This window comes from Cnephaeus nilssonii (genome assembly GCF_951640355.1).
Source record: "Cnephaeus nilssonii genome assembly, chromosome: 3".
In the NCBI taxonomy this organism is placed as follows: domain Eukaryota; kingdom Metazoa; phylum Chordata; class Mammalia; order Chiroptera; family Vespertilionidae; genus Cnephaeus; species Cnephaeus nilssonii.
This window is the reverse complement of record NC_137074.1, coordinates 55,196,013-55,222,352: the sequence shown is the minus strand read 5'-3', so window position 1 is coordinate 55,222,352 and position 26,340 is coordinate 55,196,013. Positions and strand designations below refer to the sequence as shown.

At 46.1% G+C, this 26,340-nt stretch overlaps 1 protein-coding gene across 4 annotated transcripts in view; it reads left to right on the top strand.

Moving 5' to 3' along the window:
• The window catches only part of LOC307096987 (kalirin), a 473,518-nt gene that overhangs the window by 243,680 nt on the left and 203,498 nt on the right, over nt 1-26,340 (top strand). For all 4 annotated transcript variants that reach the window (XM_079766806.1, XM_079766805.1, XM_079766804.1 and 1 more), the window contains exon 6: nt 21,893-22,015. In XM_079766806.1, coding sequence (XP_079622932.1) covers nt 21,893-22,015 — 123 coding nt within the window. The remainder of the gene's footprint in view (nt 1-21,892; nt 22,016-26,340) is intronic.

The following is a 26,340-nucleotide window of genomic DNA, read 5'->3' as shown; positions in this document are numbered from 1 at the left end:
AGGGTGGCATTGCCTCTGACGTGGAGAATAGGTTTGTAAGGGGACATAGCAGCATCTCAGCATAGTTTGATAGAGAACCCCACCCGCCTCAACCAAATGTGCCTGCCATCCCTCCTTCTTTGAGACTTGCAGCACCAAATGATACCTACGCCCCTTTACTATGACTCAACAATTCTGTAACAGGTTTTGCTTTTTTGCTATTCATTCTTCCTGTATATCTATAGGAGGCTCTTTTCTCTTCATAGTTGTTACCTTGGGTGGTGATGGAAAATAAGAAATGTTTCTCAGCAAATAGAATCAAAATCTATTGAGTTCCTTTCTTGCTTTAAAAAAAAAAGTCCAAGCTGCTGCCCAAATGGGATGGTATGTATGGAAGTGCCCGGCTCCATGCCCAGCCCAGCATAGCTGCTCCCTGGGCATGGGCTTCCCTTCTCCTGCACTATTTTTATTATGATTTACTCTTCAGTCATCCAGCTCTTGCTGAGACCATGCAGAGTGTCATTGATGCTATCTTCCAAAGGAACTTGCTCCAAATAATTTTCAATGATCCCTAATGGAACAAAATCAATAATTGAAATTATGATGTAGATTCATGGGGGGCCCATAGATCACTAAGTTGCATGGTGTCCCTGGGTGAGACACAAGAGAGGAGCGCCCAGATCAAATTGGGGTCATATTTGATGGGTCAGAGTTGGGGGAGATGCCAGTGGGAAAGGTCTCTGGAAAAACAATGTCTGTCCTTAAAGCAACCACAGAGGCAATTGATTCTGCCCACGGGGGTGTGACTGCTCATCCCCATGCACCAGGTGCTATTGCTGCTGGTGGTCTGGGGTCTACACTCTTGAGAACCACTCCTCTATCCTCAGGTTCAGGGGCTCAATAATTACTGGCCAACTAACAAGAATAGAGCAAAATTTGCCGTGGTTCTCTCCTGAGTAACAGGTCTGCTGTGGCTGCAGGCTGGACCCTGAGCTGAGAGAATGAAAGAACGTGTGCTTGTTGATGACCTACAGATGGTAATAACTTTGACTTTCCAGTTGCCATCTCCTTTACCTTTTGAACCTTGCTGAGAGGGTTATTTTTCTCTCTATTTGTGTGTGTGTTGTTGGTTGTGCATTTAGGCTGTATAAAAAGATATGACCAGACCATGCAGGCTAGGATAAATCACAGCTCACTCCTCTGCACTTTTCAGGGTATAAAGTGAGAGTGGGCAGCAGGGGAATACATTTTCTGGAAACTTCTGAGACACTTGTCACCTTCTGCTTTGCATTGTAGCTAAGAGTGTCTTATTCTTCTACAAACGCGGGGCCAGAAACACTTCCTACAGTCCATCCAAGAGATACATCTATGCATTTTTATACCATTGGAGGTCTGTGCACACAAAATAATGTTACTCTCATTATTTATGGGGCCCACTGGGTGGAGGGCATCACGGTAGGCAGCAGGGCTCAGTGCTGAGGGTTACATGCTTATTGTTCTGCTGTTTGTATGTCCTGTTAACCACATTAGCCATTCAGGACATCCCCAGGATGCCCTGCCACTGGGCAAAGTGTCCACCGCTGTTCCCGACGCTCTCCCTCCAAAGCATAAACAGTTCTGATCACTCCCTAGGGCCCAAAGTAGGGCCCAAAGTCTCATTCTGCCTGGGGTGACGCGAACCAATGGGGCCAGGGTGGAGAAACTGCGCTGCGTCTCCTTCCTGCCGGTCCCTGGCCCACTGCCTCCTCTCTTCGCCAGAGCGCCCCACCCCCATGCCTCTCAAGCCAGCAGTGAGCATGACTCCACAGTCATTTGTCAAACTGAAGTGCCATTGTAGTAATTATAATGCATCGTCTTTTTTGAATGTTGGTTTTTAAAGTGTTCTCACACCCCTGACCTTAAGAGAGTTTCTGGTCCAGCCCTTCCTTTTGCGTAGAAAACTCTGACCCAGAAGCCGAGACCCACCCAAAGTCATCCATCATGGTGGGTCATCGTTTGGTCTCCCTTCTACTTGGTGTGGCAGGCGTGAATGTGAGGGTCATGTTCCAGATGGTGAGTTGGGGAGGTGTGCCTGGGGTAGGGACAGGCAGGTACATGGGAAGGTGTGCACTCTGCTCTGAGGCTGCCCTTCCCCAACACCTCCAACACACCCACCGCCTCCACCACCACCACCAGTTGCCTGAGTCCTTCCTGTTGGGAGGGAGGCTTCAAAGAGCTGCGACCTTTGGGAGCAGGCAGAAGGGCAAGGTGTTTAGGGTCAGTTTATAATTTCCTGCTTTTTTTTGGAGAAAGGCTCCAGTGCCCATTACCTGATTTTTATTTTTTTATTTTTTTTATTTTTTGAGAAAGGCTTTAGGGCTCTCTCAATCCTCCTGCCCTCCCTCCTCCTACGGGCAACAAAACCACCCCCCTCCACCCCCATTGACTGGGCTCTGGGGGAGGAAGTGTGTCTGTATTCCACCCCAACACAGGACACGGTGTCCTGTATTATTTCCAGCCTGCTGGTCCTGGGAATCTCTGCTTACTTTTTCTCATTTCCTCCCCTTGAACATTAGAAACATTAGATTCCAAAAATAATCTAAGTCACAATGTTCTGCAGGCTGCATGTGTGAGTGTTTTCTCCCAAAGCTGTTTTTCTCCTCGATACATCCTTTCTCTCTCTCCCCCTCTCCTGCATTTCCCGCGTCTGCTGTGGTCACTAGGCCTGCACCAGGAGTGTGGGTGTGGGAGCAACTGGAGGAAGGAACGCTTGGCATGGGAGGCCTGGCTCCCTCCCAGGTCTCTCACGAGGGCTGGAAGGGTCCACGACCTGAACGGTTCTATGCGAATAGCCTGCGTATGTGGCCTCTCCTCATGAATCTCTCCTCATGAATGGACCCCATAGAACTGCGGACCATATGGTTGGCCCTTGGAACTGAGGACATGAACACTGTGTTAACAGTACTTTCCAGAACCCAGGTTGTCACACGGGTTCTGTCCACAGCAGTGTAGGTGAGCCAGGAAAGGTAGTGACAGTGAAAGCAGTTGTTTGAGGCCCAGGAAGTAACTGAGAGACGTTTGTCAACATTGAGTGCCTACAATGTGTCAGGTCCTCAGCTAGGTGCTGAGGACCATGTCTCTCCACCCCAGCACTGGGGGGGGGGGGGGGGGGGGGTTGGGGGTCGGGGGGGGGGAGACACTGTGGGGAAAATCAGGTTCAGCATTGATGTGATTCTAATACCTCGTAAGAAAAAGATGGCTTAGAAATAGTAACCCCTCCAGGGGTTAGACCCTGGTTAGATACTAAGGTCTCTGTTCCTTACTCAGCAGGAGTTAGGTTTGGGGGCACTAGTGTATCTGGGGGAGAGAGTGGGAGTTAGTCCAAGAAAAAAGAGAAGCTGACGGCTCTGCCCCAGTAGAGGAAGTGGAGGAAATGTCTTAAGTACCTTTTTGAAGAACGAAAGACAAAAAAAAATTGAGTCTGTGGGGTGGAGCTTTTCAAGATTCCTTTCCAGGCATTTACTTTGAAGAACCCATTTACCTTCCTTCCTTTCACCTTCTGTGCTACCCCACTGCACCCCTCTTCCTTTCCCATTGTGACCTCTCTTCTCCTTGACCTTGCACCTCCCACAGTCTGTACTTACCCGCCCTTTCATGCATCCATTCTCTCTGCACTTGGTGTTTAGCTTCCCTTTTGCAGTCCTGCTTCCTTGGGTGATACTAAAGAAGAGCTCCGTGAGTGGTTCAAGCCTCTCATGGAGGGCAGAGAGAGCACAGGCCAGAAGAGCCAGCAAGGGCTTCTAGAAAGATCACTGGCTTTGCAGTCACAGAGACCTGGGTTTGAATCCCAGCATAGCCACTCCCTAGCTGATAGGCTATCTGTGGCCAGTTCACCTTCTCCGAGCAGTTTCTTTGTCTGTAAAATTTTAACACATGCAGGATTGTTGTATGGATTTAAAAACATGTATAGCTTAGCTGGTGTAGCTCAGTGGTTGAGCATCAAACCAGGAACCAGGAGGTCAAGGTTGGATTCCTGGTCAGGGCACATGCCAGGGTTGTGGGCTCGATCCCCAGTAGGGGACATACAGGAGGCAGCCAGGCGATGATTCTCTCTCATCATTGATGTTTCTAGCCCTGTCTCCTTCTCCCTTCCTCTCTCTGAAATCAATAAAAACATATTTTTTAAAAAAATGTATATGAAGCATTGGTATGCCTAGAACTTAGTAGGTGTTCAATAGACAGTAGGTTTATGGAGACAGATTTGAGCTGAGTCACATAGATGGGATCAGGAGTGGAAGAGAGACCTGGGGAGGCTTCCTTGCCTGGCCTGGGGAGGGAGGGCGAAGAGTACGCCCTCCTTCACCACAAGGATGCCGAGCAGACAGTGGGCAGCATGTGGCAGCAGGGCATGGAGGGGACCTGGTGCCTGGAGAAACCAGGAAGGGACCTTGCGGAGGACCCGTCAGTCAGTATTAGAGACAAGCTCTGCTGCTAGTTGAAGGAAAGGGAAATGGAAGCATGTGACCAGGTTGGCAAGATCTTAGAGCACTGTTGCTGAAGATAAGCCAGTTAAATAAGTGCCGGATATTTTGCTGGGGCCGGGCAATTGGAAGACGAACTGGAGTCAGGCCTTCCCACATTGGAGCATAGGGCACTGGTGAGCAAATAGCTGCTGCGCAGGGCAAGTTCACTGTGGTGCCAGTCACTGCTGTAGGAACATAGATGGTGAGACGTTCAGCCAGAGTTAAAAGTGCGGGGAAACGGAAGAGCATGTGCAAAAGCATGGCAGCCTCCAAGTCCAGGGTGGGCTCTGGGAGCTCCCACTGTCCAGTGTGACTAAGAGGTCAGGCTCCATGGGGAGGAGTACAAGAGGGAAAGTCCTTGACATGCCGATGACCAGGAGTCACAACAAAGAGGGTCAGAAATTCTGACCACTCCCAGGGGGCGACCATGAAAACTGGATTCTGGTGAATGGTTCAGGCCGGTCCAGGAGCATCTGAGAATGCTAGAATCTTTGAATCAGTCAGAGGGTCTAATCCTTAACCCAGGGCAGAGCTCCTCCAGCCACCCTCACTGACATGCATTCTAAGACTCTGATGAGCATTTCTGGCGTTGAGGAAGCCACAGCTTTGTGAGGCAGCCTGTTACACAGCACTATTTGTTAGAAGGTCCTCCTCCCACCAGGCCCGGATCTGCCTTCCTGGAGCTTTTACCATGGGGTCCCAACTCTGTCCTCTGGGGTCCCCCAAAACTAGCCCCTTCCTTCTCCCACAGGATAACCCTCCAATGACTCAGAGGCAGTCCTCATTGACCTTCCTGGTGGTTTCTGCTCCAGGTGAACTCCCATCTGTACTCTTTAATGCGGCCTTCCTGTGATGGGTTTTTCAACTATTAGAATGGATGGGGAAGGATCTACATTTGTTAATCCCACTTTCACAAGTGAGAAAATTATTTTGTGTGTGGGTGCACTTGCTTCTGGTAGCTCAAGTTAGTCAGTCTGAAACGCCAAGATATTTCCACCCAGAGAATTATGTTCTGTCATTCAAATAGAGAGGCACTGTCATACGTGTGAACTCAAGATGATGTCACGTGTACACGTAGATAAACTTCGATATGAACGTGTTGAGTTGACAGGTGTCAGGTGTCCTGAGGTAGGTGTGCCCAGGTCAGCAGTCATTACTCCTCCTCAGGGAACAGTCTCATTCCAGCCCCATCCCTGGTCCATGACTGTCCCTGAGCAAAGCTGAAGTTTCATGGTCTCATCCTGGGGAGAGTCAGAAAACCCATGTAAAACATGCAAAGGAACATTCATTCCCTTGGAGGAAATCTGCCTCTACTTGAATCTCAGAAGGTTTGTTCCCCCACACTCCCATTCTGCGTTCACCAGGAAACCTCTCTTTCTCGCCCTTTGGCTCCCCACCAGCCCCTCCTTAGAGATCCTTTTCTAGGATAAGAAAGGCCCTGCTGTGTGGACAGTTGCTGCTGTGCTGAGAAAAGACATGTTCTTTCTTGGTATAGAAAATACTAGTACAGGTATATTCCGTTTTCTCCACATGAGCAGGTTGACCGACAGGTCATACCTCAGAGTGGCACTTTTCCTGCCCTAGGAGATTATCTTGGGGAGCTGACCCTTGTCATGAGATGCCAAGAGGAGGTGCCATCAGAAGGATGTAGGCTGGAGGTGAGAGTGGACTTGGGCATTCGGCCTCATCATCAGGACGGCCTCTCCTGTGTTTTGCACTGTCCCACCTGCTCCTCCGCTTACCACCGTCCCTCCCACTGTGCCTGCTGAAGCCCTACCCTTGCTGAATGTCCAGTTCAAATGCTCCTCTCTCTGCTCTTCCCTGTGGAAGTTGTTTTTCTCTCCTCCGGGCATTTTCCTATGGCCCTTATCCAGACTGCTCAAAATGACCCTGTTCCAACCCATTGTGTAGTATAGCTTTATGCCAAGTGATGATACATTTATGCTCAAAGGCCTCATTCCACCAATTATATTGCAGATTCCTGGGGGTCAGGGCCAGTGTCTTAGACAACTCTGTGTTCCCCAGAGGCACACAGTCAGTGCCAAATAAAAAAATGGGCTGTGGCATAGTCTGTACTCACTAAGCTGCTTGATGGAACAAACTTTTGTGAGCACTCTGAGCTGGCACAAGAGCACCACCTACTGCTGAGTGGTGGTTTCAAGGGACACCACTCTAACGCTCTCACTTTTTTAGCTAGTTTCATCTTGCACTTTGGAGGCAGGGAATATTCTAACACAAGTGTGAGCAGATGAGGTGGGAGTGGGAAGGAGAGGGGCAAACGCTGGAGACACTAACGGAAAGAAAATGGGCCAGCTTGGCCAGCATGGCTCAGTGGTTGAGCATCAACTTATGAACCAGGAGGTCATGGTTCGATTCCAGGTCAGGCCACATGCCTGGGTTGCAGGCTTGATCCCCAGTAGGGGGCGTGCAGGAGGCAGCCGATCAGTGGTTTTCTCTCATCGCTCATATATATAGAAAATGGACCAGGTGATGGACAGACTGGATGTCAGGGAGGAAGGAGAGCCCAGCTTTAATGGTGACAGTAGGATGGGAGTGGAAGGGACTCCCAAAATATTTGGAAAAAGGATGGATCATTAAATCAAACTCAAATTTTAATTTCTTTTAAGACACAGGAAAGTGAGAGAAGGTTACTAAAAACGTTACCATGCGTTACCTGGTTATTGCATATCCTACTCTTAGGGACAGGGGCCCTGTCTAAACACAGGAATTCACCTTAGTCCTCTGAATAAGATTGTTAATGGAGGGTTTTGAGGAGCGACTGAGCTCTTTATTCCAAAAGTCCTTCTTGAGCTCCTGCAGGGAATGCTCTGCCAGCTGGGGTCTGGAAGCTGGATGCATGACCAAGCACCGCCTCCAGGATGTACCTGAGCCTGACTCCCACGTGGCCCCTCACCTGCTGGGAGCCACTGCTGAAGCTAGTGCTGGAAGAGGAGAGACAATGGAAAGAAGAGTGTGAACTCTCTTCCTCACCTCAAGGTCAAGCCCACCTAGCACAGACCCCCTTCCAACCCTTCCCTCAGAGAGGGACTCCCGAAGGAGGGCCACGTCCTACTTAGCCCAAGTGAAAATTTTTCCCAGATGTGCAAGTGATGGGCACAGCCTATTTTAGGATGCGTGGGAGGACTGGATGTGAACATCCAGCAGACACTCCATTTTTGCAGCAACAATAATAGTTACCATTTACTGAGTGTATCCTGTTTGCCAGGAACAAGCATTAGCTCATCTAAATTAACTTGCCAAGGGCCAGATCTCCATTTATGCCTAAATTTAGCTATGGGATACAGTTGGGCGCTATTTTCTTAGCTTGAATTAACTAGGGTTTGACCTCTTCAATTCTAGATTTTGGGAAGTGAGTGAAGCACATTCCCTCACTCTGTTCCTGAAAATATTTTATCAGCATCTGTGGTTCAGAGGGAAGGAATTTGGGCCCTGGGAGTCAATATCCCGGGGCTGCCTGGGTTGACTCCTGGCTTGGTTGGTCCTGTTTCTCATCTGCTTGACTTGCTGGCTCCTGGATGACCATTTCTTCCCCACAGAGGGATACTGTGTGTATTGCCAGTGCTGCAGGGGATTCAGTCCATCCAGCAAACAGGCTGGAAATGCAACAAAAACAAAAACCCCCAAACACAAAACAACCTTAAACCCCAAAGGCCCACCCTTATTTAAAGTCTGAAAATATTTTGTAATGTTTACTTTACAAAAGTCTCGGTGAGACTTTTCATTACATCACTTAGCATGAGGAGGGCAAGAGCAAGGAAGGAGGCCTTTTAGGCCTAACATAAGCATGTCCTTCTTCAGGCAGAGCTGAGCTGCCGCTCATTTTCAAGGACAGTGTGTGATTTTAGCATGAAGTCTTGCAGCCTGGGTTTCTCTAATCAGAAAGCAGCTCCTTTTGGTGACTGCCAGCTTATCCTGGCATGGAAAGGCATTAACATCATTCAGCATCTATTATGTGTCATACACTGTGCTGGACACCTTTCATGTTATCTCCTCCTTTATATTTATCTTCTCTGCCCCAGACATTGAAGGGTTTGTGAGAAAAAAGAGTGGAGGGGAAGGAGGGGGAGCGGTGGGAGGTGGAGAGCCCCTAGTCGGTGAGAAGTCTGTAATGTGGTAGTTGATTTTGTTTGTGCGATCGGGGCTGGCTTGGACTCCCCTTTGCAATGAAATCAATGTCTGTCTATCTGGGGATCTCAGTGTAGGCATCCAGTTCAGAGTTAAAAGTGAATTGACCAGGTCACAGCCCTTCAGCTGCCTCCCACTGTGGCTGAATAAAGGTGCAGTTCCTCTGCCTTTAGACCTTTGCCCCTTTGTGACCTGGCCCCTCCCTCTCTCTTTCATCCCTTCTCACTGCTCACATCAGGCCCCAGAGCTCTTTGTACCTCCTCACTATTCTAAGTTGTTAGAAGCCTCCAGGCCTTTGCTCAGCTGTTTTCTCTCATTATGATGCCCTTCTCATCGACCCCTTCTTCACCCAAATCCTGTTGTCTCTCAAGTGTTGTTCAGTTGTTGCACCTTCTGGAAGCCATCCATGCTTTTCCCTCCCTCTTCCTCTGCCAAATTGTACCAAGGGCTCCTCTGCTATCAGCTCATAGTATACACTTTTCATAATAGTTTTCACACTTGAAATTGACAGAATATTGAATACATTTGTCTCCTTCACTAGACTTTCATCTTTTATCATCAGTTGCTAATTCAATGTCTGGAATACAGTGGGTACTCAATAAGTGGATAATATATTATGCTAAGCTTCATGAACACGACACTATATTTATGACGACAATGTTTTTGGCTACAAGAAACAGAAAATTAGACTTTGTTGCACTGTTCCATCTTTTAATCCATTTTGTCTCTTTCCTTCCTATTTTTTTAAAGGTGTCAATCCTGGTTATTTTGAAAGTCTTATCTGCTAATTTATAGCCTAATAATCTGTGGGTCTGTTTCTATTGACTATTTTATTTTATGATCAGCAATCACGTTTTTCTGTTTTTCATATATCTAGTAATTTATATTGTACACTGAATATTGTCAATGATTTTTTATAGGCTATTGATTAAGTTATCCTTCTCTAAGTACTGTTAAATATTGTTCTGGGTTGCAGTTAAATTATGGGCAGATCTTGATCATGTTGAGCCTTGGTTTAGTCTTTGCTGTGGTAGATCTACTTCCATCTTTTCATTAATCACAGGGAATAGGCCTTATTCTTAGGATGTGGTTTTTACGCCTACAGCCTGGTCTTTCTGGGTCCCAACTCGATGCCCAGAGTGTTCACCAAAGTCTCTTCACACTAAGAACTCCTAACATTTCTCCAGCACTATAATTTCTGTTTAGCTCTCAGTATCCTCCACCTCCCACAGCTAGATATTCTGGAATGTTGCCTTGCATGTGCACAGCTTAGGATTTTGCCAAGGACCTGAAGGAAATTTTAATGACGATTTTTAAGGCTCCTTTTCTTAGCTCCCTCCTATACTATCACTGAAATTCCAATCACTTTAACCAGCTCTGAGCTTTAATCTCTTTGTGTGTTTTTTTAGACTTATCAAGACTGCTGCTTTCTTAGCTCTTATTCACTTGCTCCACAGTTTGGAAAATACCCTCAAGGAGAAAGCCAGGGTGAAGTGAATATAGGGCTTAATGTGTGCTTACTTTCCTTCAAGGGCCATTGGTCCATGTTGGTTGTTTACCAATGCTTTCAACTAGTTTATAGATGGGTTAAATCTGATACCAGCTACCTGATGTTGGACAGACCTTAAATCTCCACATGCTCTGTTTAAATAAAAATGCAGGTGCATCAAAATTACCTGAAGTGCACTCACCGAATCAGAATCTCAAGGGTAGGGGGAAAGATGTGAGCATAAATATGGGGATGGCAATGGATATGATATGATGTGTTTGCATGGCAGTGAATAGAATATGGCTGGAAAGGATGCTTGGTGCAGGACAGTGGTGTGAAATAATAGGGAAAGGCAGATCTGAACCAGTCGGGGAGGAAGAGGGTACCTTGAATACTGGGATAAGGAGACCGAGTTTTGCATTGTAGATGACAGATAACAACAGTAATAATGTGTGATTTCTATTTATTTTTATTTATTTTTGACCAGGGGAATGACGGTGAAAGCAGTGTACTAGAGCAGAGGACTTGAGGGGGCAGGTGTCTTGGTATAAGGAAGAAATGGATTTAGGGAGATCAGAACATTGCCTGGCACATATTAAGCATTCAGCAATGCAATAATCTAGGCAGGAGGCTTAGGGCTGAGTGGCAGCAGCAGTGGAAAGTAAAGGGTGTATTTCAGCGTTATTTGAGAGGGAAAAAAAAAAAAGAACAAATGGGATGAAGATGTGTGAAGTCAGGAGAAGGTAGTATTTTCATGGAAATGACGTAGTAGTTGGAGATGCTGTGGAACATTGAGTCCATAAGCACCGTGTGACTGGGAATGTCTGAAATGTAGGTGTGTATTTGGGTGATAATTTGATAGTGGACTTTGGAGTTATACAGACCTAGATATGACTTTTCAAAATGCCATTTGAGTTCTCATTATGTGAACTTGGCCAAGTTATTTAATCTCTTTGAATTTGTTTCTTTAACTAGAAAAAGAAGGTGGTGATTGTATCTACTACCTAATAGGGCTGTTTTGAGGATTGAGATAATGTGTGTGAAACTCACTGTGCAGAGCCTGGCACGTATTTATTCTTGTGAGTTATCTGGAAGTTAAGGTTAGAGGGCACCCTGGAACAGAGGAAATTGTATGGGATTGAGGATCAGATGGACACTAGATTCTAAATTTATCTCCATCACTTACAAGCTGTGTGATCTTCGGCAATTTACTTCCCTTTTTGTACAGAGTTTTCAGCATGTTTAAAATGGAATTAGCAATACCTTCTTTGTAGCATTTATAAAGACTACAGGAGATAATCTATGGAGGTACTGGCACGGGGCCTGGAACACATGAAATAGGAAATATTACTTATGTTATTATTCAATATTGTTGAAGCTGTGAGCCCTGTGTATTTTCAAATGGACAGAACTTGATGCAAAAAGGGCAGAGGACTGATGGCCAAGTCTTGAGACTGTCACCATAAGGGAGTGGGGACAGGGAAAGAAGCTGGTAAGAGAAATGGAAGTAAGTTTTACTAAATCAGTAGGAGTGAAGGATTGGTGTTTCTGTTGTTTTTGTCATGCTAAGACTAGACATGGTTTGTTGAGGAAGAAAGTGAAGTGTGTAAAAGCGCTGGTTTTCCTGAGAGCATGTAGTGTTGGTAGATTGTGAAAGCAGGAGGGAAGAGCTCATCATGTCTGCAGCCAGATGGCCTGCCCCTGAAAATGCCCTTGTGAGAGGGCCAGAGAGAGGGTAGAATTGTAGAAAGGGCTGCATCAGGTCAAAGCGAAGGAGAAGTGGCTGAATGAAGAACTCAGAAGGGAGAAGATGATCAGCTTTCACTGTGGTTGCAGACTTAAGAAAGTACTAAAGGCAGGACACATTACAGGCTAAGGAGAAAGTGGATGGAGAGAAAACAAAGCAGCAGGGGCAGAGCACACTTCTGAGAGTTTGCTGATGACGGGAAGGATAGATGGAATGAAGCTCTGAGCACATTGGGTGGAGAAACAGAGTTCAGAGCATTGACATTGGAACAAGGCCTCCTGGGTTTGAACCTCAGCTCTGCCACTTATTAGCTGTGTGGCATTGGGCAAGTTAATTAACCTCTCTGCCTTAGTTTCCCAATCTGTAAAATGAAGAGGATAATATTGGTGGGGGGAGTAATATTAGGGAGATAATTAGGAGATTATTAAGGGGATTAAATGAGTTAACATATGTAAAGTGCCAGAACAATGCCTGGCACATAGTGAGCATTCAACAAACATTAGTTGCTGTCAACGTTATTGTTTTGTTGTGTTTTTTTTTTAAATTTCTTTATTGATTAAGGTATCACATATTTGTCCTCATCCCCCCATTCCCATCCCACCCCCCTCCCCACACATGCCCCCACCCCCCTGTTGTCCTTAACCGCTGGTTAGGGTCATATGCTTGCACACAAGTCCTTTGGTTGATCTCTCTCCTTTACCCCCACCCTTCCCTACCCTCCCTCTGAGGCCCGACAGTCTGATCCATGCCTCCTTGTTTCTGTGTCTGTTCTTGTTCATCAATCTATGTTGTTCATCATTTCCCCTAGATGAGCGAGATCATGTGCTATTAGAAATACACTTATAAGAACCGAAAATGAGATAAGCAATAATGGTTATGGGTTGTCAACGTTATTGTTGTTACCATTTCATCACTGCTGTTATTGCGAGAAATCAAAAATGAGAAAGGAGACTGGAGAAAGGGAAGACAGGGAAAGGTACAGTACTGTTGTACATGTAGTTTGGAGTCTTCTTAGACGCCACTAAGTGTTCTGACTTACCGGACTGCCGTGGGCCACCTTTGGCACCTACCTACTCAGGATGACATGGGACGGAACCATGGCTTACAGGAGGACAGACCTTGCGCAGTCCAGCTTAGGTGCAAGCAGGCAAGATCCATGGAGGCAGAAGCTGCCATGGTTTAAAAACTCCATGTCCCACAGGAGCCAATACCCTTTGTACCAACTGCATTGGCACAGCTTCCGGGTCCCTGCAATGGACCTGCCAGCTATAAGGGTCACCCCACTCAGGGAAGCCCAAGATATTGGGTCAGTACAGGTATTTATGGTTCGCTGTAGTCCTTCCAATCAGATACAGATTACCAATTGGGGGGTTGTTTAGTAATGTGTTGGCACATAATATCTTCATCTGTTCCCAGGAAAACAGAACTAGGATGTTCACTGAAAATCAGATTATCATCAGACGGGGAAAGGGTCTTGGTAACCCCTTGCTGACAGTGGGACGTTTACCTGTTTTGTAGAGAAACTGGGCCAGTTCTAGATGTGAGCAAAACGCTAGGAGGTTAGATCTGAGATTAGGGAATTTGGGTATAGATGGTGTAAGAAACATGGTTGGGGATCCACAGCATATCTACAGATCAGAGACACAGCCTGGCCTGCGAAACTGTTTGGTGACCTGGCTGATTCTGAGCCGCAGTGATGAGGTCTCCCAGGTAACTGGGCTGAGCCATCCTCCTAAAGCAGCCAGTTTATGGTGAAAGAAGAATGGCTTGTCTTTTATACAATATATTAAAGTATGCCAGCTGGCATGCCAAAATCCTAAAGGGAAACAGAGCCCAGAGAATCTTACCTCTGTAGATATTTATTGGCAACTACAGTCTGTCAGGCACAAATCCCAACCACCTTTCCTATCTATAGATACCAGTGGAAAGACGGTTTCTCAGTTCCCTTGGTCTGCAAGCCTTGCAAAATACAGAAGAGGCAAGTGTCACATTCCCTTCAGGCAAGAATTCTAGAAACTAGGTTCACATTTGGGGGTCCTTTATTTTTCCACTCTCTTTACCTCACTTTGGAAAACCAGGAAAGCTAATCTCAGGAGAGGGGATAATTGAAAACCAGGGTTGAAGGGCCTTAAGGGTCCTGGGCAGAACACACACACACACACACACACACACACACACACACACACACACACACACATGGGGTCAGTCAGAGTTCACATGGAAGCAGAATTGTAAAGTGGGGAAATTTGCTTTTGGTTCCCACCCACTTCTCGTTTTAGGGCCTCTCTCCTTCTGTCTAGGACTCCTCCGCCACCCATTTCAGGATCTCATCCCTGGGTTGTGCTCACAAAGGGCCTTGCTTTCCCACTGAGCTATCTCTTACTGAGCTATTTCTGTATTAGGATAAACTAATTCCGGGAGGAGTTGCAGGTGTAATGCTTTTTAATAGGAATCTCTCCTGAGTGAAAAACTGTTGAGAGCCGAAGGGATTGAGTGCCTAATAGTGAAAGGGTTGGGTTGTGTCAGAGAGGATGGGGAAGGGGAGAGTTTGGAAGCAAGGCAGGAGGGAGTGAAATCCCTGGGCAGGCCTCACAGGGAGGGCAGGAGGACACCGTGCCCTCAGGCAAAGCCCTGAGAGAGTGGACGGGTCTCTGAGTTCTGTGTGGCCAAGGGTACCCACACGGCCCCTGAGTGTGTATCAAGATGGAGGCAGTGGGAGGACGCATGGCTGCCCTGGCCTGTGCAGCACCCTGTGGTTGTTCTGGGCATGCATCTCCGAGAGGGTCGGGCTGTGGATGTGTCCATTTGAGCTGCAGGTATGATTCCCATTAGCACGTGGTGATTTCTCAGTAAGGTGAACCTACTGCAACTCTAAATCCACACCTTTCATCTGTTTTGTGCTGTAAATGAAAACATTGGGGAAATGTGTGCAATAGAACATACTCTCTCTGTGGATTTTAAAACCTACCAGGTATGTAGCACTGAACAAAGCATGAAGCCATTGTCTTGTTTGAATCTCACGACTACTCTGCTAAGGTCGAAATAGTGTAAATTGCCATCCCCATTTTACAGATGGGGGACTGAGGTTCAGACCAATAACCTCACGTGTCAAAGTTTATACAGCAGAATCTGCACTAGAACCCAGGTCTCCTGTTTGAAGCCTCTGTTCCTTGACCTCTAAAACACAGAATTTTATTGTGGAGTTGACTGCACATCAAGGTTCCAGACATAGCAAGGTTTGCCGGCAAGGAGGTTGTTAGTACCTACCCTTCAGGGTACAGGCCTGTATGGATAGGTCACTGCAGTGTATATGCAGGGTACAGGGGACACCGGAGATATTGGAATGTCCATAGATAGGCAAAGAAAATCCATTGGTTGTCTTCTGTCCTCTTAGCTCATCAAATCTGAATATGAGCAACTTAAAAACCAATATAATCTGTAATTACAGACAGTAAAAAAATACTAACGATAGGTGGCAAGGTGGTTTGAAAGTTGAAAGTCTAAATCAGATGCTATTGCTAAATTTGGCAAATGAGGACAATAAGCCCAAGATTCTGATTTAATATCTTTGTTCTATGAAATAGTTTATGCTTCACTAAAAACCGAACAGAACAATAATGACCTTTTAGCTATCCCCATCTTTAAAAGAAAAGGGGAAAAGGGTTCCTTGGTATTTTCCTAATTTACATTTAAATAGATTCTTTTTGTCATTTGTTATATAGTAAGAATCAGATTTTTATATTTTCAATGAATTTTAGCCACCATAAAAAAATTATTTAGCTTAGTTAAAAGCTAAACATCTATATATATAAAAGCCTAAGCAACCATTACAACCGGAATGACCAGAACAACCGGTCGCTATGATGCGCACTGACCACCAGGAGGCAGACACCCAACACAGGAGCTGCCCCCTGGTGGTCAGTGCACTCCCACAGCCAACCTCCCCCCTGGCCGGCCAACCTCCTGTGGTCCTTCCCACCCCCACCCCCTTCAGCTGTCAGATCCCGATCTCCTGATCAGAGCTGGGCCCTAGGCTGGGACAGGGAACCAGGGGTGAGTGGTGGCGGATGTGGCCCCTTTCCCAAGGGAGCCGAGAGCCGGTTCCCTCCTCGGGGCCGGCGGCTGACCTCCTGCAGTCCCTTCCCCTGTCCCTCCCCCCGGCTAGCAAACCTCCTGCAGTCTCTCTCCTCACCCCTCCCCCTGGCCAGCAGGTCCTGTCTCTCCCCACAGCCGCAGGCCCTGGTGGCAGCGTGGCAGTGAGGGAAGAAGGAGTTGGGAGGTGGGAAACCATGGGGTGGTGGGGCGCAGATGGTGATGTCAGCGTCCAGCGTCCATCCTTCTGCACCCGGCCCGGTGACCGTCACCTCCTCTCCTAACTCTGCTGGGGCCTTCGGGCTCCTATCGGCCTGGCCCCTATCAGCCCTGATCACCAGCCAGGCCTAGGGACCCCACCCATAAATGAATTTTGTGCACCAGGCCTCTAGTTAAAAATTTAAAAAACCCAAGTAGCTTATATGTAATATCTATCTTCTTAATTAGACAAAACTATGTTGGTTTCCAAACTAAGAGATAAAATTTCATTATTTAGACATGAACTTTCCTCTTAGAGGAATTTTGTTGTTATATTACATTTTGTTGAACCTACCATTTGTAGCTTCTCAAAAAAAAAAAAGATAAAAGTGTTTGAAACCACTGTAGAGACATTTTCTTTAAATCTTTGGGTCAGTCTAGTTCAAGTGTCATCCAGAGGGCCCAATTCAAATAGAATAAATCATAAAATGTTCTAGCTGGAAGGGGTCTTAGAAAGGGTCAGTTTGTCTAGAGATAGCAACCCAGCTCACTCATCATTCATTCATTCACAAGTGTTTATCGAGAGAAGTGGGACTGTTTGAACCAGCTGTGCCCAGGCACTGATGGGGTAGGGGTGAGGGGAGAGGAGGAGGCTGGGTGTTGGAGTTATTAACTCCATGTGAGGAACAGCACCTTACTTCAGCTGGAGCCCCACCGTGTCCAGAGGGCTGCCTGGTGAAGGGTAACTGTCCCATGGAGCCCAGCAGAGTGGAGGGGGTAGGCAGTGTCCCGAGAGCCTGGTTCAACAGGCACTCAGTGAATGTGCATTGGGTGGAATGAATGAATTCTAGGTCCTGGGCTTCACTTCCCTGCCCTTCTTTCCCATATGTAAAGTGGGCCTGATGGATGCAGTGAGATGAAGTATGCAAATGGACATTCTGAACTCTTAACACACCAAACAAGTGTCAGGGCTTTTGATGAAGAAGCTGCCTTTCTCTGGCTATCGGCAAATGTCAGTTTTCCCATTGACATGCTTTTATTCACTTTAAAAATGTAAGGTGCAGTGATGAATATGGGTTTTGATCCAGGAGACTCAATAAAACTATTTTTATGGTGAATGGAAAAAATACATGCTATAGTTCTAAATTGAGCTGATTATCAACTAGGATGCTTAGGATCTCCATTCTGAGAACCACTTACTCCTTGCAAATGAGAAGTCCAGAAATGAAGAGACTTGCCCATAGTCTTGTGGGTAATTAGTGAGAGAGCCAGGCTTGGAACCAGCCATCTTCATCCAACTTGACTGCACACATGCACATGAGTGCACACCCCCCCCCCCACACACACACACACACTCATGCATGCATACATAATCCTCTCTCTGCAGTCAGTTCCACTGAATGCAACAGGAATAAAAATGAGCCTTGCAGACAGCCAAGCTTGCAAGAGTGAGGAATGTATACTATTAAGCAACAGATTCAGGCCCAGAGCAGACTTGAGATAGTCCCTTAGCAAACAGCCATGGTAGAGAGACCCTAGTTCCTGATATCACATGGTACCATCTAGTCCCCAGAGCAGGTCTTTTTCTCTATGCTTTAGACGTGTGTCACCTCTTTGGAACGCTGCCTCCAGCACAGCTGAACTTTCCCAGAATGCCCAGCCCCTGGAGAGCAGCTTGTGTGCTCAAACGCGGAATGCAGAATCGGGTGGAATGGCATGGGCTCAGACCCATTCTGTGAGAAGCCCATTCAAAGAGGTGCACAGTCCCTCTGGTACTCTCCGCTCTGGCATGTCTTTTAACTCACGTTTCTTACTGCTTTCTACTCGTAACTGGCCTGTGTCCAGCTCTCATTGGTCTGCAGTACAGCAGAGACCTGGCTCTGGGCCAGCTAATCATTCTGGAGCTAGCACATTACTCCTCTGCTTATTTGCATATCTAAATAGCATTTAAGAGAAAATTCAGGGAAGGTCACTGTTCGGCCACTGGGATAGCCAAGAATGTATGTGGAGTGAGGGCTTTTCATCACAAATTCCAAGGACTTCAGGCACAGCAGATTTTCATTTACTCTATTGATTCTTTTGTCAGTAAGGAAAAGAGATGAGAAATTATTTTAAAACTAGAGGCCTGGTGCATAACATTCGTGCACTGAGGGTGGGAGGGGGTGGGAGGGGTCCCTCAGCCCGGCCTGTGCCCTCTCGCAGTCCGAGACCCTCGGGGGATGTCCGACTGCCAGCTTAGGCCAGCTCCCCACAGGCTGGCAGTTGGACATCTTCTGAGGGGTCCTTAGTGCTGCTGCAGAGGTGGTCCGCTGCGCTTGCCAGTTGTCAGCCTGGCTTGTGGCTGAGCTGGGCTCCCCCTGTGGGAGTGTACTGACCACCAGGGGGCAGCTCCTGGTGGCCAGTGCGCGTCATAATGACCAGTCATTCCACCATTCAGTCTATTTGCATAGTACCCTTTTATTATATAGGATAGATAGCAGGAAGTGATCCAAGGAATTTGAAAGGGAGAATCATCCCAAATCACGCACCTTTGCCTTCAGAGCTGATGTTTTTATACCTAAGTGTGAGTTGTCACAGCCTCAATGTCTCTCTCCTGACCTCCAGACACGTAAATCTAATTGCTCATGGGGCACCTCCAGGTGAAACTCTCATAAGCCTCTCAAACCCGGCACATCTAACACTCAACCCCCTGCCTCTCCACCCCACCGCACCCCCAGCCTCTTACCCTCCACTTTAGGTAGCACCTGTGGTGGCAACTTTTCTTTGAGGACCCAGGGCACCATGCCAGACACCTGGCTGTTCTCCTAAGCTCTTCCTTGCCCTCCCTCCCCAAACAATAGTGAGTCCTCAAGTCGGCCCACTTTTCTGACTCCACTGCCGCTGCCCTAATCCAGGACTCCAGGTTCTCACCCTCTCTCACCAGGATTGCTGGAACAGCCTCCCAACCATACTCTGCCCCACCTCCCTCCTCCATTCCACCAGACTCACATTACACCTTACTGCTCAACTTAAAACCCACCACCGACAATCTTGCTGCCCACAGAGTATGGTCCAGGTTTTTTTGAAGCCTGTGTCCAGGGCTTTTCATGGTCAGCCATCCCATCCACCTTCCCAGCCAAATCTCCTCCTCATATTAGGTTCCAGAAGCACAGATGCGGTGTTTCAGAGCCCTGGGCACACTGGGCTGCCCCCCAGTCCTGTCTCTTTGATCTCTCCTTTGCCTGGAGCTTCCGTCCTACTCATCTCCACTTGGCTAATTCCTACCTGAGGGAAGGCTCTCTCATGTGTCACCTGCTCTGGGAAGCCTTCTCTATTCATCATCAAGGGTGGGTGCTACCTTTGATAGACCATACTGGCCTTTATCTTGATAGATTTATTTTCCGAGATGGGATTTTAATCAAATCATATGCCAAGTTGTACTAACAATGTTTCTGAGGCCACGTCTGCTTTAAGCCACTTAAACTTAAGAACCACATTGTAGTCATTTTGCCTTTTGTTGACATGGACAGTGCCTGGCGCACAGCGAGTGTCCCTTAAGTGTTGGTTGAATGTAACTGAAAAAGTAAACTCACTTTCCATTTAAAAGGAGGATGTGGAGAAAAGGGAACCCTAGTACTTTGCTGGTGGGAATGCAGACTGGAGCAGCCACTGTGGAAAACAGTATGGAGTTTCCTCAAACAATTAAGAGTGAAACTGTCATTTGACCCAGGAATCCCACTTCTGGGAATATATCCTAAGACTCCTGAAACACCAATCAGAAAGAATATATGCACCCCCTATGTTCGTAGCAGCACAATTTACCATAGCTAAGATCTGGAAATAGCCCAAGTGCTCATCAGTAGATAAATGGATAAAAAAGCTATGGTACGTTTACACAATGAAATACTATGTGGTTGTAAAAAGAAGGAGCTCTTACCCTTTGCAACAGCATGGATGGACCTGGAGATTATTATGCTAAATAAAATAAGCTAGTCAGAGAAAGATAAATATCACATGATCTCACTCATATATGGAATCTAATGAACAAAATAAATTGATGGACAAAATAGGTCCAGAGGTATGGATGCATGGAACAAACTGACAGATCTCAGAGGGGAGGATGTTGGAGGGGATGGGAAGAGATTAACCAAAGAACATATATGCATATATGCATAACCCATGGACACAGACAATAGTGTGGGGAAGGTCTGGGATGGGGTAGGGGTTGGGTGGAAGGGGGCAAAAGGGGAAAACGGGGGACATCTGTAATAATGTCAAAAATAAAAATAAATATCATAGACACAAACAATAGGGTGGTGAAGGCCTTGGGAACAGAGGGGGTAGGAGAGGACAATGGGGAGGAAAAAGGGACATATGTAATACTTTCAACAATAAAGATTTACTTAAAAAATAAGAATAAATAAAATACAAATAAATAAAATAAAAAATAAAAGGAAATAATGAGGCTGTGGTTGTGCTTCCAGGAGAGCTGGCATGGCCTTTGCAGCGTCTCCAGCCTGCACCTGTGCTCAGCTCTGCCGCTGAGCTGCGGCCTTGCCCATCACAAACCACAGAGCGTCCATTCCAGGTAGAGCCGTGCTCTTCTGCAAAGGTGTCATGCCTCTCCTAGCTGTGTCACTTGACTGATCCGGGCAGAAAATGTCAGAAAATCCAACTTAAATAGGCTTGAATCTTAAAGGGGATTTCTTCACTCAGGTCCTAAGGAAGTCCAGGGACAGGGAGGGCTCTGCCTCTGTTTCCTGCCATTATTTTGGCTACACGTTTTCTCTGCCCATTGGCTTCACACTCAAGGGTAGTAATCTGAGGCTCAGGGTCACAGTGACAGTATCAGAGGACGTGAGGTTACAGCTAAAGAACTAGGGTTCTGTTTTCCCAGAAACTTCCAGCAAACTTCCCCTCAGGCTTTATTGTACTGAGTTGGATAACATTCCTATTTCTGAAAAATCCCATTGACCAGGAAATGGTATATACACTGATTGGCTTAGATCTGGTGTCTGAGGAGGGATCCCCCTTAGAATGATCAGGCCCTTCTCTGGAACTGGGTTCTGTTCAGCGACCTTTAAAGCATGTGACTGCCTGAGAGAAACCTAAATGAAAACCAGGGTACAGAGCTAGGGGAAGAGAATAGCTCGATGCCCACTGTGCCAAATGGTACTTACTGTACCCTTAAATTCTCCTTCTGCTTCCTGAAGGGCTACAGTAGGAATGCTATACTTGTGAGTCCATGGAGCTACAAGAAAGTTCAGTTCAGAGTCAATTCTACACAGTGACAGTGTGTGGTTGGTCACTGCCTACGTGACATGTTAGTATTCCCTGTTGCTTTCCATAGGTTTTCTCCCCTCCAGTGGGGCAGTAGGGAATAGGTTAAGTCTCCCAGCTTGCCCCCTCATCACCTGTCCCTAAAGCATGCATGGGGCCTTTTGGCGGCTTTCTAAAAGTTTCTGCAAAGGGGCAGTAAGTAGGGATAGTAAATAGCCTTCGCCCCCATCTCCCTGATTCACTTACTCTTTGTCTGTTAGGCTCTGTAGAGAAATGCAGAGGCCAATGGTGGGCCCTTCGGCTGAAAGTGAAACCAGGAAACCTAGGTAACCGGGCTGTGGACCACCCTACTCTGCAAGGGATGACTCGTTCTCACTGGGAACCAGCAGGAGGGTTTTATTTCTTCCGGTAGTTCTGGAAGTCTTGCCCTCTTGGCCCCATGACCCTTCTGATTAATCTGTATGATCTTGTCTCCTCTAGATGTTCGACTGGATAAGCCACAACAAGGAGTTATTCCTCCAGAGCCATACGGAGATTGGAGTCAGCTACCAGCACGCTCTAGACCTCCAGACGCAGCACAATCACTTTGCCATGAACTCCATGGTGAGTGGGGCACCTCTGGGGGCAGGAGAGTGGTGAGGGAGGGGGCTGGGGGGACGATGAGAAGGGGCAGGAACAGGCTTCCAACCTGAGTAAGAATGAGGAACTCTGAATGTATGGATCCTGTAGCAGCCTGTTTGCCAGGATGGGAACATGTGGCCAGCCAGCTGTTCTGTAGCAGATTATGGCCCCATCTTTGCCTCCAACCTTGCTTTACAAGGTGAAAGCAATGTGCTGGGGTTGTAGAAGGCATTGGCTCAGTGCAAGACTAGAAGGGAGAGTCACCAGCTCCATTCTGCTGACACAACCTACTAGCATGCGTGAGTCACTGAGCCGGGATGGTGAAGGACCTCGGCTGTGGCACATTGAAATGGTTGAGTGAATTGGGACTGTTTAGACCGGAGAAGAGGAGGCTAAAGGGACATGCGATTGCTGCCTTAGATATGTGAAGGACCTCCTTGGAAAGAGAGGGTAGAACTGCTTTGTGTTGGTCTTGGAGGGACAAGGGTCTGGGACATGGCAGTTGGAGAAGGAGGCAGGACATAACTTAGGGGTGGGGTGGGGGTGGGATGCATTGGGAGTTAGTGAGCTCCCCATCATGGGGGGCGTTGTTCAAGCATACCCTGAATTTGGAGAGGGATATTTCCTAGCTGTGTGGCCATAGGGAATTTATCTCTCTGTGTTTTAATTTCTTCGTCTGTAAAATGGAAATAATAGCTACCTTATAGAGTTGTAAGGATTCAGTGAGTTAATTGTGAGGTGGTTAGAGCTGTGACTGGTACATAGTAAGTTATCAGCAATTATTGGTATGATGATGATGATGATGATGATGATGATGATGATGATGATGTAGGAGTCTAGTTCAGATAACACCTGTGATACTTTGGGATATTATTTTTCCCATGTGGTCACTCCAAGAAACTTCATTTCAAAATCTTATCTGCCCCTTGAGCCCATGTATTGTATTTGAAATGCCTGCAACCTAAGTATGCCTCTCTCTCCCCCTTGCCAGCTCTTCCTACTTGTATTACTGATCCATAAGAATAGTGCCGCCATTCATATATCTGAACACCAAGGGCACCATATCATTTCAGCCGGGGATGCTGATAGGGGAGCAAGTGTTAGAAAAACATAAACATAGAGGATCACGGAGGCCAGGAAGGAAGAGAATTTCATTTCCTACCAGGTTGTGTTAAACATGCTCCACACTGGACTTACTGTCCTGAAGAAGAAATAGTTCTGGCCTCGGGTTGTTCAGTGTCTAGCTGGGGAGATAACTCAGACAGTCATGCTACAGCTTGGCATGTGCCAGATGATATGCTGAGTTAACTGAAAACCTTAAAATCTCAGTGGTTTAAGACAATAGAGGTTGATTTCTTGCTCCTACCACATGCCCATCACTGGCTGACGAGAGCTCTGCTCATCACAGTCACTCGGTGACCCAGGCTGATGGAGCAGGCACCGTCTTAGACACTGCCAGTTGTCTCACCAGACAAAATAGCCAAGCCCACGCTGGTTCTGCAACCATCCACCTTGAAGTGGCATGCCACTTTCACTCATATTTCCATAGTCAACTCCAGTCTCATAGCCACATCTCACTTTGTGGATGGAAGTGTATAGTCCTGTCACGTGTTGGGGAGGAGAGAGTGGGATATTTGGGAATATCCCTAATGCCCAGCACAGGGAGCCATTGCAGGATGTAAGGTAGAGATGAACATCATGAGCTTTGCTTAGAAAGATAACTCAGCCTGCAGAATAGGAGGCTTTGAATCCAGGCAGGGAAAAACATCAACATTGATTTTTTTTTTATCAGGTTTGGCCATAACAGTCTTGTGCCTTCATCATAAATGTAAAGACTCATTGCCTTCGAACTAGACTCCTATAATTATGTCTCATCCCTGGCTCACTTGAGTCACAGAGGAGCAAAGCAATTGATCACAGGTGATTAAGGATGTGAACTCAAATCTAGTCGAGTCTGATTGTCTGTGTGCCTTGTGGATTTCCCCTGGTGAATTTTACGGATTCTGTGCCAGAATCTTCGTATCACCCATCTGCCTGGCCCTAAAGTAGACACACTCATTTTAATAAGAAGCAAAGACAGACATAATTAGGGAGGTAAGTCTGCCACTGAGCCCCTCACAACAGTGAACTACAAAGCTAAATAGAAGAGCCTTTGGTTTTGAATGATCCGTGCCACTACGCATTTCTGTTAATGTGGATAGCTGAGAGCTAGTGGCACATCAAAAACCTTTCCTCGGACAAATTTACTTTTGAAGTCTCCATAATCAGAACAAAAATGAGGGAGAAAATTTACTGAAGGGAAACATCTTCTGGAGTTGGGAGAGAAGGAAGAAGAGATTTAATATACATCAGCCAATTAGCCTATTCTAGCCCGTCTCAAAGGCTCCTACCCCCTGAAGAGTGCAGCACTCAGAGGCCTTCACCTGATTAGACTGGATCTCCTCCCTAGCTGCAGGGCAAGGGAAGGGAAGTCCCAGGGTTGTTTGACCAAATTGCCCGGCACCTGTGCTTTATAAACACAGCCCGTGCTGTTGTTACAGGTTTGTTATTAAAAAGAACTTCCACAAAGAGGGATGTCATCATCCCAAACAGGTGAAAGGAGGGAATTACAGACTCCTTTTCTCTGGCCTGAGTGATGGATGTTGCTGCCAAGAAGCAGATGAATACAAACAGCTACTCTTGGAGCCCAGTGACTACAGGAATGACCAGTTAGTCACACAGGGGACATGAGAATGTGGATTGGTCTGTAAATTCACAGAGGCATTTCTGTTTCTGTTCTTAGAAGTTGTGCACACACTGTACACACAGCCACACATCTTTCCACGTAAAGGTATGTGCATGTAGCATACTTTGTTTTAGGCTACATGTGAGTTCTTTGGTATTGAATCCTGTTTTATAACTGAAGTAGGCCAGTGATTTCTTACCTTTTGGGGAGGCCACAGACCCCTTCAAAATCTAATGAAGATGGTGAGTCTTCTCCTCAGAGAACTGTATATATGAACAATATTTTTTAGATAATTTCAGGGACTTCAAGGGAATCCTAAAGCCTATCAATCAGCCCCCTCCCCAATTTAAAGTCCCAAGAACCTAATGGCTTTATTCACATGTTCCACAAATAATTAAGGATCAGACATTGTGCTGGATGTGGGACCTATAGAAGTGAATAAAAGAGATGGTCTATTCCATGGAGATTCCAGTGGGGAGACAGATGTTAAATATATAATCTAATATAAAAATATAATTAAAACCGTAAGTTTTATGTTGGAAGAATAAGGGACGCTATAGTAGAGTATAACTAAAGAGGCTCAATTTAAGAGAGGGGAGGTGTATTTTTCAATCAATAATAAGTACTAATTTGCTCGTTGTTCATTCATTGATAGTATTTTATGATCTGTGAATTAACTATATAATCTACCAAAGCACTTGTAATTTAAAGAAGCCCTGGGTATATTTTTTTGTAAATTAAAATGATCAATTTATAATTTATGTTTTCTAAGATTTGTTTTCATATGTCTAGTATTATATATTGGTTAAAGATGCAACTCCAGTTAAGGTGACCATTACTGAGAAAAAAATTGCATATCATTAAATCATGGAGGAAAAATCAGAAATTTCCTAAATTTTATTCTGAATTGGTACCGATAAAGGCTATCCGTTATTAATATGCCAAGAGTGTGGGAGGGACACCCTACTGACTAAGGTATGTGAGGAACTCTAAAAGAAAAAGGTTAAAATTGGTTGATTTTTGGCTTTTTGTCTAACATATTTTTTTTGCAGCTCCCATTGGGGAATCCTTATCTTTTGATCTTTAAAAAATAAGTAATAATAATAATCCACCTGCTAAACCCAGTAGGAAATAGGAAGATATTCCCTGGCTTCTTATAGTGCCTCAGAAAGCCAGGTTTCTTGAGTTCCCTGGAGCCTCCCTCTTGCTTAATTATGCCTTCTGGTGTGGAAGCCTTTACCACAGATTCTTCTTCTGAGTGTGGCCTTCTCCTCTAATGGGACTGTGGGCAGATGGAATAGGGTTGGGTTGTAATACGCAACAGAACAATCATTTAGCCATCCAGTTCTAGTTCTTTATGAAAGAGTCACAGGAGTACATACAAACATAACCCAGCCTTATTTACAATTTTAATTAGCCAGTTCTTTGGGAAAAATAAATTGTTATGGTTTCTGTCTAGAATTTTAAAATATGAAATAATATTCACTTTCTATTAGTACGACTATGAGGATTCACATTAGTGATAACCATGTGCAGCTAGGAATCCTGTCTGCTGTGGCATATTTGAGAGCCGCTTTAATCC